A 13,064-nucleotide genomic window follows, 5' to 3' on the forward strand; every position below is an offset into this window, starting at 1 on the left:
GAAAGCACTAGCCATGCACCTGCCATGGGGATTTCTTCCTGGGTAAGGAGGAGGAAAGGATTCAGAATGAATCTGCCCCTCCCACGTGAAGTGCTCCACCAGAGGGAAGCGATGCTGAATCTGTGAGCCCTGCAGCACCCACCACTATGCTCTCCCTGAGCACTGATGGTCCAGGAGGCACCAGAGCAAAGGTTCCCTGTGGGTCCTCACTCACGGCTTGCCTATAAACCTGCCACACAGACTGGGGACACATCTATCAGCTGCAAAAGAAACAAGGAACTTCTGTACAGACCTCCTCTCATTTAAAAAAATCAGCAATATCTGGGGAGAGAAAAGAGGCCCCCATGGTTCTTTCGACCAGCACTAGCAGGAATTACCTTTTCATTTAGGCTACAAAGGTGGGGTCCCCTTCCAGCAGGAAGAGGAAACAGCCTTCATTTCCTTGTATCCGGGCTCATCTAGTTAAGCTGCATTTTAGTTGTTTCTAGGAAATTGGTCTGCACGGTATGATCATCACTGGGACACTGCACTGGGAATGATGCATGTAGGGCTGGAAGCAGTCTCCTGAAGCAGTCTCCACAGTTATTCCACACCCAGTGGTGTGCCAGCTCCAGGGCTCTACCTCTTTTGTGTCTTAATTTAAACCAGAAGTTGCAACAACTCAATCTCAGACCAAGGCTAAATTTATCCTTGGTGAATTTATACACATTTGTATTGTGCCAACAGTGCCTGTCATATATAGCTGAATAACACCTGATTTTATTTTTTCAGTTTGTCTGGAACAATGTGCCCCTGTTCATGGAGTATCTTCCAAGAACAATAACAGGGATCTCTACTGGGCTTTCATCTCTGCATCTTCAGAGATACCTGACGTCCCCCCAATGATTTTATTCTTCTCTTTTGTTAGTGAGAAATAGCTGCCTTTTCAGAAGGAGATTACACCTTTCTAGGATGTGAGAGTTAAGTGGGCAGTGCAAAACAGTGAGCTTAGGGACACAGTGTGTGGATGGGCACTAAGGGATGTGGAGGATGCAGGTGGGAAAAGCCTGTTCCATCCAAGAAGGTGCACGATTTGGAGTCAGTGCTAAGAGGACCCGAGGAGGCTGTGCAGCTGTCACCTCCCTGGCCCACACCATGGCTGCTGTGCATGCAGGTGTCTGCAGCACACCCAGTGCCAGGGACCCAGGGGGGAGCTACAGAGTGATGTGATTTCATCTTCATGTGGGGCCCACTGCAGCTGTCAAACTATTTGTTGATCCAAAGCAGAGGAACAAATGACTTCACGGGTGAGAGCTATCCAACACCCCTTTATTATACTACCCTCTCTCCTCCCCTACCCTTCTGCATTCTGCAGTCCACTGTGCGCCTCCTAGAGATCCAGGTTATCCAGGCTACCCAGCCTGTAACCACAGCTGCCTCTCTCCTTCCTCTGCCCTCCTCCTCGTTCAGCCCCTCTGTTTGGGTGGGATGTGAAAACTGAGTTTTCCTAGCAGACAGAAGCAGGGTTCCTTACCTGATGGAGAAGTGAGCAGTTCACACCTGGAGATCTCAGTGATGCCCACGAGCCTTGCAGAGAGATCTTAGGAAGGTTGTGTGGACATGAGGCTTCCTCAGGCCCTGTTTGGGTGGCAGAGATGGCTGGGTGGAAAAATTCTGTTGGTACAGGTAACAGAGGGGAAGATGCACCTGGAGAGAAGGGGCTGGGACGGACTGACAGAGCGTCAAAAGAAAAGGGAGGAGAACAGAAATAGAAGAAAATAAAAGTTGAAGAGTCCTCTGATTTTATTTTGTGCCTTTGCTGCTGTTACACTGAGCAAAGTCTCAGGTCCAGTGAACAAAGGATATTCAGGAACATGCACTCTTGGCCAAGAAGCCTCAGTCTGGTGTTCACACTAAGGATCCCACTTTTTGCACAAAAACCTGCACCAGACCAGGAAGACCTAACACAGCTCAGAGCCATATGGTAACAGGCTAGCTCTCTTGTTGCTCTCACAGAGAAATGCTGAGAGCTATAAAGCCTTGATTCAAATATGTATTGCTGGCAGAGGACATTCATCCAGATCCTGTAAGGCAAGGGATGAAGGGAGATGTCAGAGCCCAGGACATCTCCCTGACAGTCCTGGATGATCCGAGCCCCAGCTAGGGGGCTTTGAAGCCCTGGCAGGGGGGTTGGAGACCCTGGCATGCAGCCAGAGACCCCTGTGGCTTTGAGTTTGACCCATGGAACAAATTACCACCTTTGTATGAAGGTCACAAATTTAGATAACATAACAGTAGTTGTCATAGGGTGAAAGGTGAAATTTTGAAGAATTTTACTATGGGCGTCTAGGGGGCAAGATGGAGGGATTTGGGCATTGTCCTGTTCTTCTCCCTTCTTCTTCCTAGCCTCCATCTTCTTGGTGATGGCAGCACTTTGGGATTGGTTTAGAGTAGAAATTCACTGTCTAACATAGGTGACAGGTATTGGAACATAACTGTAAATGTCGAATACGTAATTTATAGTATAAAAGACAACACCAGCCCAGGGGTGGGCAGTGTGCCACAGACTGACCAGCTGAACAGGCCTTGGCAGGCCAGACAGAAAATGTTTTAGATAAGAAATAATAAACAACCTTGAGAACGTGAGCCGAAGACTTCTGATTTCTTCTTCGACAGCTGGGTTGGGGAAAAGAGACTTTTAATATATCTCGGGGTCATCTTGACCAGAGGAGATCCCGAGAGGGAGAAAAATTAAGTGGTGGTTTGGGAAAGCTGGGGACTACAGGCAACCAGGGCATGCTCAAGAGTAGAACAGGGACACTTCCACCAAGACATGTGTTACATGTTCCCTGAACCTTTACTTGGTCTCAGGGGGCAGCAGAGTTTTTCTGTGCTGAGTGAGCACAGTTCATCCATCTGGCATGTCAGGATAATCTGTCCCCACTCTTTTCTGACCATGCATGGGTGCACTACTGCAAATGGAGATCAGCACTTTCACAACATTGCAGAGTAATGTCTGAGGGAAGATACAAAAACTAGAAACAAAAATTAAGGAACTGCTCCTGCACAGAGTCATGTCTGAGGGAAGATATAAAAATTAGCAACAAAAATGAAGGAACTGCTCCTCCCCCCATTCCTGAAGCAAATTAGCAAACTGAAAGCTAATTATTGGTTAGTGTAACCCCAAATCACATTAACTCTCCCCCTGGCAGATGGAAAGCAGGAGAAAAACAGAGCTGAACCAAGCCACAGTTTCAGCAGATGTGGAGAATGAGAGCCTGCTCACCTTTGCTACTTTCATGCTTTAGCCAAGACTGAACTGAGTCGAAAGGTGTATTCTCCATTTCACACAGGTAACTGTCTGGGTTTGTAGAGCCATCCTCACTGGATGCTGGAAGCAGGCATTCCCCCAGATTGTCTGCCCCAGTGGAATCAGGGTTGTCCTGGCCATCCTGCTGGAAAAAAAGTGAGGACAAAGTGAAATTTAATGGAAGATGATAGAGCAGACTTTTCAAAGCCTCAAGAAGAACAGATTCTGATAATAACTTCAACCTAGCTAAGAGATGCTCAGTTTTCCAGCCCAAATCACCATTTGACTAATTCAGAGGAAGTTACTAACAGTAGTGAAGAGAACTTTCAAATACATGTATTCTTTTGTTCTCCTCAAATCCTACTCCACAGTATGTCTCTATGGAGAAGCTCTTGAAAAATGACCAGAATTATATTCCTCAGCAGGGACTCCTGGATGAATACAGAACATGTGAAATGAGCATGGCTGTAAGATGCCCATGGCTGTCTGAGGCTAACCTTGATCTCCTTAGGATTCTGCTGAGCAGCGTTTCGATTGTCTGCCTCATCTCCTAGAAGGATGGAAGAGGACTTGTCTGAGTTGAGGGATAATGCTTCCATTTCAGCCAGTTGGACCTGCAGGAAGGGAAAGGAGCTGTCACAGGTCATGCCTGGAATCCACATTTCAAGCAGTCACACTGTTGATGGTGGATAAGTGAGAGCCTGTAGACCCAAAATCAATTTAGGTTATATTCCTTGGATATATCAGGAACTGCCTAACCCAGAACTGGGCTGGGCAGGAGAATTCACTTTTTAAGAAAGGTTGAATATACGATCTGCAAGCAGGCTGCTATCACTCCATGCTCCTCTAGTGCCAGAATTGGAGGAACGAGTCCTGTATCTGTCACAGTGGTACAGCTGGCCCAAAGCCCTGCAAATAAAGCCAGGCAGGCAGATGTCACCTCAGGCTGGTGACAGGGCAGCCAGCTCTGCTTAGGGATAAGGAGTAGACTCCTCTTTCTGAAGGCACCACAGACAGCCCTGCTTCAACATGAAGGTGCTTTCATTCCAGGGAAAGTCATGCCTTTTGCAATCCATGCCAGTGTCATGCTTTTCATATTCTCTTACCTTCATTACTGAAACCCTGTTTCTCTCCAGCTTTCCTGCATCTTGCCTTTCCCCTCTCCTCTAACCTACCCAAGATCTTACCCAACACCGTCTTCCATTCTGTGCTCCATCTCTAAACTCAGCCCCTTCCCATACACCCACACTTGAGCTCTCCTGCTTTCTGAAAGCAAGTCTGACCACTGCATCTCTCTCATTCTTGTGCTTCAGCTCTGCTCCAGTCCTATGCCTGATCTTGCTTCACCTTTTGGCCTGTTTCATACCACATGTGCCCCTCTCCCATCCTTCTTCCTCCAAGCTTTTAAATCCCCTCTGCCTGACAACTCTTTCTCACAATGCCTGAAAAGCATCTTTTTCTACCAGCCTAAGCAGTTACTCTGTCCCTCCTGGGCTTGGATTTCCATCACTGGTCTCTGGAGTGCCAGAAGTTTGCACCACCAGCAGCTAACTCTTGAGAGGTGTATTCTGGGTTGTCTCAGCTGGGACAGCTTCTGGCCATGTGTTTGTGTTTGCAAGAAGCAGGTACAGCTCTTGCACCATGACAGCAGGTGAAACATTTGGAGAGGTGACTTTTGAGCTGGAAGTTTAGTGGCTTCTGCCAATGCCAGAGGCTGGAAGAGGTCTCCATCTGAGCGATAATGCACTTTAAACAAACAGAATGGAAAAGCGGAGCTGGATTTAAATAAAGTGCACAAATGACATCCTCATTTGAGATATTATTCTGACACAGGAACACCGTGCTGTTCAACCATGGAGAGAGCCCAAAACCAACAACTGCTCCTCAGAGCACGAATGCACAAAGAGCCCACAATGAGCTTATGCCAGGGATGCCACACAACCACCAGTCAGCAACAACTCCTGCAGAGAACCACAGTCTTCATTCAGTCCCACTTAATGTGCGTACTCATATATTACTCTCACAAGTGATTGCTACACCAAAGCAGCCTTACAGCTGTGCATGTAGAGAAGCGAGCATGGCATGGTAACATCTGTGACTACCTTTGCCGTCCATAAAATAGGATTTCTACAAAAGCCAGAACAGTCTGTTTGTCACTGAACCACTTGCTTGAAAATTCAGACCACCCTGAGATCTACATAAAATCCGCAATCAACAAAGTCATGACTAAATGAACTGCAGGTGTGAAAACACATTTCACTGGTGCTCACTGACAAACTCCTACCATGGCTGAACACACTTCAGTCATCCATATACAAAAGCCTGTCAACCATCCCAAGAGTGAAATGATGGAAATGACAAGAAGAGTTTAGCATCATGAAAAAAGGAGGTTTTGTTCTTTTTGCTTCACTTACAGTAGAATGTTTTAAAATCTGCTGACTAAAGATGAGGAACAAAAAAGTATTTTAAATTGCAGTGGGGACGAAGGGGCTTTTGACCAGATCCCAGTCCATGAAACCTGCCAGGAGCATCAACCTGAAATACTGAACAATGCACACATATCCCTTAGAAAACTACTACTTGCAGATATTGCTTTAAGAACAGACCCACGATCACAAAAAATCCTTAATTATACAAATAATTGGTTTGAAAATAAAGTATCAGGAGCATAATTGGGAAAGGCACTGTGCGCTTCTGCTCGATGCTACAAAAAACTTAGCACACATTAACGGGTTTGAGCGTGTTTAAATGTTGTGTCCATCCACTGTGCTCATCATCTTGGTGAATTTATCTACCAATGAAATTGGAGGGGACATTTCTGCCCAATATGTGATTTTTGTCAGAAGGGCAGTTTAAGGCTGACTGGGTGGACAGCAAGCATACTGGTTTCTCTAACACAGACGCACTTAGAGCACTGGATAGATAGTTTGCCTATGTAACTTGGTGTCAATTGCTTCTGGGACTGTACAATTCAGTCTGTGTACAATGCTCATGTTGATATACCAGAGTACACTACAATTTAATAACTCTGTGCATTGCTGATGTTAGCTATGACTCCATATAGTGATTTACTATTTAAATTTCCTCAATTCTTTTTTTCTACTATAAAATATGAAGAGAAGGTCATGGGCAGTCCTGGCTTAAAATCCTAAGGTATCACTTTGACTTATTTAATCCAAAATAAAACATCTGTATTTTATTACTAAACCCATTATTGCATAGATAGTTCTTTTCAATTCCACATTTTAGATGTACTGAAATACCATTTTTGAAAGTAATTTATGGCTCTATAACACCCATTAGAATGTATGATCTAAGAATAATTTTTCAGTTGTGATAATTACATCAAATTCTTTGCTCTGGCTGTGGGTTGCATTTGAAGATTTTGCTAATCTAATTTCTTTGCTGGAAAGGTAAGAAAATGGGTTGTTCACTCGTAGGTGGGATACTGAAGACTGTCTGTGAGGTTTTCAAATGTAGCAAACTAGCTGCAAATGACTTGAGGGCAGTCATTCTGGACTGCCTTAGATCTCATTTGCTGAGAAAGCTGAGCACCAATGGCTGAACATAAAGACTTAAGTAAAGCAGTGGAAATTGCAGTTAATTGAAAACTAGTTATTTGGTTGCATTAATGCAGAATTCATTTGCTAAGTGTCTCAATAAGGATAAACTACAGCAATGTTTGCATTTCGATCGTTTCAAAAGGAAGCAATAGAGAAAAGCAGACAGCTGAGAAGCTGAAAAAATATCAGAGCTTCAGAACTAGGCATCTGAGACCAAACAAAATAGAACTTTCTTCAAACATGAATAGAATGATCTGCCAATAAGAGCGCTTTCCCCAAGTTTCCTTGTTTCTTTATAAGCTATAACAACATATCAAGTCAGTTATGGGGAAGGAGAGGGTGAAGTTTACCACTGATGTACCAATTTACTGTCAGAAGAGCCACACTACTGCTACAAGTCTGACCACACAAAATCAGAGCACCTACATACCATAAAATGTTAGCAGAAATAAATTAGTTCTGCTACTCACCTAACCCTTCCCAGACTGTTTTGCTCCTCAAGTTTCACAGCCTGAAAAGACTAATTGCTTAGGAAGAAGTTTTCCAAAGCCTCTACCAACTTTGGTAGCTGAAGTCTAACCCATTTGGTCCTGCTCTTAGCAACAACCCATTTGTCAGCTAACAAACTTTCTCAGTGGGCTCACTTTTATTTAGTTTTTGCTCAAACTAATTAACTGGTTTTCACCACAAACCAATCCTTGCTCACAGACATGACTCTATTCAACAAAGCATTTATACATGTGCTTAACTGATTGACCTCAACAGCAATAAACAAGCACATGCTTAAAATGAGGACAAAACACAAGCTTAAATCTCCCACTGTATTGCTCCTGAGTGGTCTCATTGGGGTGAGATCCTTAGAGTCCTCTGTCTAACATGAGCCTGAACCTAGACTTTTCTTGCAGAATTGAACACAACAAGAGCTGCCAAGGGATGCCTTCATAGTCATTTCTCTACAGGTCATTCAGTCCCTCCTGACACGTGTCCTGTCACATCTCACTTTTCCACCACCTCAAACATCCACGTGTGGCTGAGGAGGGCAGGCCTGTACTAGAGGCAGTGCCAGCACTTCACAACAGATAACAAACACAGGTCAACAAGCTCTACTGTCTACACAATCTACAGCGAGGAGCACACATGGGACGACCTGCGGGCACGTGGGTGTGCGTGTGCAGGTCTGGGGGAAGAGTCCCCTCACACATCCTCGTACGCAGGTTACCTCTTGCTTGTCATGGTTACACTTCTCGCACATGGCCGGCGAGGAGTAATGATGGAAGACGGAGCCCGATAGGTTATCGATGATCATTAACTCCCCGTCGAAGGAGTCCTTAATAATTAAAGAGACACTGTCCAGCCATAAGTTCTCCTAGGGGACAAGAAAGGGGGGAGGATGGGAGAGATCATTTTAAGAATGTCGAGTTTTTTGCTTTCAAGTTTCATGTGAATTTGGGGCTGGGTTCTCCACCCTGACTCATCTGGAGCAGCATCTTGTTCTGCAGGTACTTGCACAGGGTCACTGGGGGAAACATTTGCTCCACAGGGTGTGTAAAAGTGCCAGAGTTCAATGAAAAAAAAAAAAAAGGAGGGACAGTCTTCACTCACTTTCAGTGCTCACGTCTCCCTTCCAGCTCTGCTGGAGTCACTGACTCTTGATCTGCCATTTCTCCTGCACTCTTCTCCTGAGCTCCCCTCTCAAATTTGCTCCTGTCACACCTTTAGCTGATCTGCTCCATCCCTCCTCTGCTGGCCCTCAGGCTCCTACACCATGATGACAATGAACAGGACACACTGCTGTCATAGCCTTGTCCCTACATGATCCTATAAACTCAGAAGTCTACTGCTGAAAGCAAACCTTTCACCCTGAGGTGGAAGACTCTGCTACTGCTAAGCCCTCAGTCATCTGAGCTGCCCAGCTAATGCCCACAGCTCCTTGCTGCAGTCTGGTTAATAAGTTCAAAGGTGTACTCACCTGGGCTGGAGAGTAACATCTCATGCACAGATGTCCTTCTGGTTCTGTTCTATCACCACCTCCTCCTGTTCCTGCTCCTTTTCCCTGTCCTGAGTTTGGAGAGCCTGACTTGTGGGAGCACAGCCCGTGAGTAATTTCCATCTCAAGCTCAGCATCCATCTCTGCATCCTCCTGGGCCTCCTTGTTGCTGTCGTCGAGATGTTTCATGAGCACAGCTACCACCACATTGATGAGGACAAACTGGGCTGTGAGCACAAAGCTGACAAAGTACAGTGGGGAGATGAACTGCAGGTTGCTGAGACAGCTCCGGTCATCGTGGCTGCAGTCACGCAAGGTATCCTTGAGGAGAAGTTTGGATTGAGAGGGAATGATGGAAGAAAGGAAAGATTAAAGTAAGAACAGAAGATTGGCTGTTCTCTCTGTCAAAAAACATTGATGCTAATGGAAAGAACAAAGCAGATACTTCTATCACCCCATACCTTTTGGCATAATTCCCCAAAGAACCTGGAACACTCTCTGTTCATACGCTGTTTGCTTCAGAGCAAAACCATCCAAAGGCATATGAAGCAAACTTTCAGACCATGACATGCTGCTGCCACCGCAGCCCCACACAAGTGAACACGACGAAAAATGAGCAGGCTGGTACTACCTTCTGCCATCTATTCTCAAAAGCACCATTTCCTTTCTCCATGTCCTCTGAAGGAAGGATTTATTTTGTGTTTTCCTGCTAGCTTTGCAGATGAGTGCCATGTCCAATGCACATGTCCTATGCAGTCCTGACTAGACTGGATATTCTCTCAGCCTAAATGATTTTCTTGTTCCTCCCAAGGAAAATTTGCACTTTTCTCAATCGGATGTCTCTAGGACTAGATGAATTACCATAGTGGGGAGAGAGACTCTGCACCAAGCAGGGACCTCATCTAGCCAACGTGGCTTCTGTGATCTGTTCCCCTCCCCTTTGCTAGCCCAAGCTCTGTTGAACAGACCACACCTCAGAATTTCTCTTTCCCCACAAGTAGGAGATCCTTGCCTCCATGTCCCAGTTACCTTCATGATCCCATTCCAGTTGTCACCCGTGGACACCTGGAAGAGTGTGAGGAAGGCCATCCCAAAGTTCTCGAAGGTGGCGTGGCGGCTCATGCCCTCACAGGGGTTCTCATCGTTGCACACTGAAAAACATGGGGAGCGCAGAGTGCAACACTCAGGGGAGGACACACTACCAGCCCTGAGACCAACAACATGAACCCACAACCTGAAGACCTCTGGTAATGAATGGTATCAGCCCCCTGCCCAACAGTTGGCTGTTGGCCATCAGTATGGAAAAATCCCTGATGGCCCAGCCCCAGGATATCAGCCAGTGTAACTGCTGCTCAGGGGGATTCTCCCAGCATGTCGTTGTGCTGCCTTTCTTCTTGGTCAATATTCCATGGCAAGAGATGTAAATAAAATTTCACAAACATTTTCTTGTAATCTTGAAGGCAGTGTCAGGAGCAGAGTGCAGGAAAAGCAAATGTTTAAGAATGTAAGAGAAAACAGAGGCTGCTCTTATTTTGTTAGCCTGTTAGGACAACAACAATTTAGAGGGAAATTCCTCTTACATCAATTATGCATAAGGGAGAATAAAGTTCATCAAATAATTCAGTCTCTTTATTGAAGAGTTCTGATTTTGAGAAACCCCAACCAGCATGTCTGTGGCTCACACTGAAGCATGGTCTACTTGAGACTTACCCAATTTTCCAAAGAGCTCCACTCCTAGAGCAGCGTAGATGAAAAAGAGGAGCATGAAAAGGAGTCCAAGATTTCCCACCTGAAAGCAAAGGCACTGTCAGCCTATCCCAAAGCTTATTTCTTCTGTACAGAAAGTGTTTCTGCATTTCCAAGTCTGAAGAGAACAGCAGTGAAATCCCGATATACAAATGCAACCAAACAATTGCTCAACACTTGAGAAGTGTTCAGGGATGGCTCCAGTTGCCATCAGGGCTGGGGGAGGAGCAGGAAGGTGGGAACAGAAGGCATGGAAAAATTAAGGACTTAATGGGTTTTTTGAAACACTAAACAGTTTCTGATCTGAATGCATGTGGTCACTGGCCTATGTTAGGATCATCACATCAGGAATCTAATTTAGTCATTGCAACTGCTGTGCCATCCAAATTCAGGAGAGAAATAAATGATTCAGCCCACCTACTCCCCTGGACTGCCACATCCTGGCTCCTTGCATACTCACTGGAAGGAATTATTTCTGATGATGACTAAATTAGACACTATAGTAAATGCTGTGAAAGCACAGTGCTGGGTCTGTGTCTACAGGGCGTTAAGAAAAGGGAGTTAATAAAACTTAGCTAAGGACTACATTTCCAAAGGGCTCTTTAAAATTAAACCTCTATTCACTATTAAGAATTGCTACAGTGTAACAAAGACAGAAAGGGAATTGAAACAGGACAACTGGAGATGCCTTGTATGCCATTAGCAAGCCAAAATCCCTGATTTGAGTCTGTGCTCTAGGAACAAAAAGAGAAAGATCAGGAAGAGGAGAAAGTGCAAGGGAAAGGACAGCTTATTTTAAACTACTTTTGGCAAAGCCAATAAATCTTAGAGAATAATATTACAGATAATTCAATTGTCCCCTGAAGACCTGGTGTATAAAATATGGAGACTAAATTCATTCTTTTAACACTGAAACTGGTGGATTTTAGACCTTTAAATTCAGATTTTTACGCACCTATAAGTATGGAGGGATTTTTTTAGCCCTGCTACACAACTTTATTAATCAAAGCCAACCTGCAATAGGAAGTAGCAAAAGCCATTCAATAGGAAGTCATGGGCTTTGATACTGGGGGGAATAAGTACTGCTTGTTATTATCTTCCAGGGAATACCTAGAGACCAAACTTTCAGACATCTACTTGCTTTTAGGCAGGTGTTACTGACCTCCAAAAGACCTGAGCCACAAACTTGGTTAGCAAAGGAGCTGTAGGCAAATGGGAGACAGAAAAATCAGAAATGAGAAAGTGTGGAAGAATATACTTGTGGTACCAGAAACAGAGACTCACAGATCCCAGCTGTGCTCTTTGCCATCTTGAAGAAAACACTTAACTGTCTAACAACTCTGTTTCTCTGTCTACCTGACAGGGATATGAATATTTCCTCCTCTCTTATTTATTATCTGTATTTTGGGGGTAGAAATTGAATCTCATCATTTAAGTGCAAATATACTGCAGAGTCCTCTTACCAACAGTTTCTGGATACTATTTCTTAATATCTGTGTGCATTTCTCTGGGTTTCAGAATAAACATGCCATAGACATGCAGACACTGGATCTGAAGACCTGCTCTGTCCCAGATCCTTTCCTGAGAAAAATTGTCTGTTGTGGCTCCTGGAATGGAAAAGAGCAAGGTGCAAAGAAGCTGCACTGAGCCAGTCTGTGGCAGCAGAGCCAGAACTAATAAAAATTTACATTCCAGATTTGCCTGCACTAAGAACATCCTTCACCTTCCCTTCCTTCTATTGTCCAGTGTATCTCAGCCCACAACTATCCTAAATGATGTTGTATATCCTACACATGAATTATTAATATTGTTGTTATTACTATTATTATAATAAACCACAAATAAATATTGCTTAATAAAAAGCATGGAAGATCAGATAGAGCTCAGGATCCATAAAAGATCACAGAGTTTCCTCTTCACTTTTGTGTCATCATATACCACTAATTCAGATTGACATTTATTGTCACCAGCACCAGAAGTAAATTCCCTGGGTAACTACTCATGCTGTTTTCAGATTGATTCCCAGCTCATCATCACTCACCAGCACTGGCACATTAGCTGATAAATCAACTGACAAATGCCTGTGCATTTTGATATCACGCAGTAGAGCTGCCTTCTCAGGGCCTGCCAAGGGACCAGTCTGATGTATGATCCGCAGAGCCACTCGGTGCCATTACTCCTTGCTTAGCAATTCTCCCTCAACCATCCAAAAGGAAGGGGACCAGACTCCCTGACTGCTCATCCATCACGGAGGATGCATCACAGTGGGCTTGAAGCCTGTTTAAAGCACCATGTCAGCATCTCGTTTGGGAGCAGCTGCCACTCACAGCTCATGAGATCCTTCTGTCTCGATGTCTTGCAGCAGACACTTAACTGCCGGCTGTGTGAGCCACAACAGAGCGTGTCACTGCTTCTCATGCATGAGATGCTCAGAAACACAAAGGGATCCAGGAGGAGAAAAGAAGAAAAAATAGGAAGG

General features: G+C 44.7%; 1 protein-coding gene across 1 annotated transcript in view; it reads right to left on the reverse strand.

Annotated features, from left to right (window-relative positions):
• CACNA1I (calcium voltage-gated channel subunit alpha1 I) overlaps positions 1-13,064 on the reverse strand; it is a 154,490-nt gene that overhangs the window by 894 nt on the left and 140,532 nt on the right. Inside the window, exons 30-36 of the mRNA XM_041416693.1 lie at positions 10,550-10,628; positions 9,869-9,990; positions 8,822-9,160; positions 8,072-8,218; positions 3,787-3,903; positions 3,266-3,434; positions 1,514-1,710 (exon numbers count right to left, since the gene is read on the reverse strand). Of these exons, the coding sequence (XP_041272627.1) occupies positions 1,514-1,710; positions 3,266-3,434; positions 3,787-3,903; positions 8,072-8,218; positions 8,822-9,160; positions 9,869-9,990; positions 10,550-10,628 (1,170 nt within the window). The remainder of the gene's footprint in view (positions 1-1,513; positions 1,711-3,265; positions 3,435-3,786; positions 3,904-8,071; positions 8,219-8,821; positions 9,161-9,868; positions 9,991-10,549; positions 10,629-13,064) is intronic.

The sequence above is a fragment of the Onychostruthus taczanowskii genome, unplaced genomic scaffold (genome assembly GCF_017590055.1).
Source record: "Onychostruthus taczanowskii isolate IOZ18803 unplaced genomic scaffold, ASM1759005v1 scaffold53, whole genome shotgun sequence".
In the NCBI taxonomy this organism is placed as follows: domain Eukaryota; kingdom Metazoa; phylum Chordata; class Aves; order Passeriformes; family Passeridae; genus Onychostruthus; species Onychostruthus taczanowskii.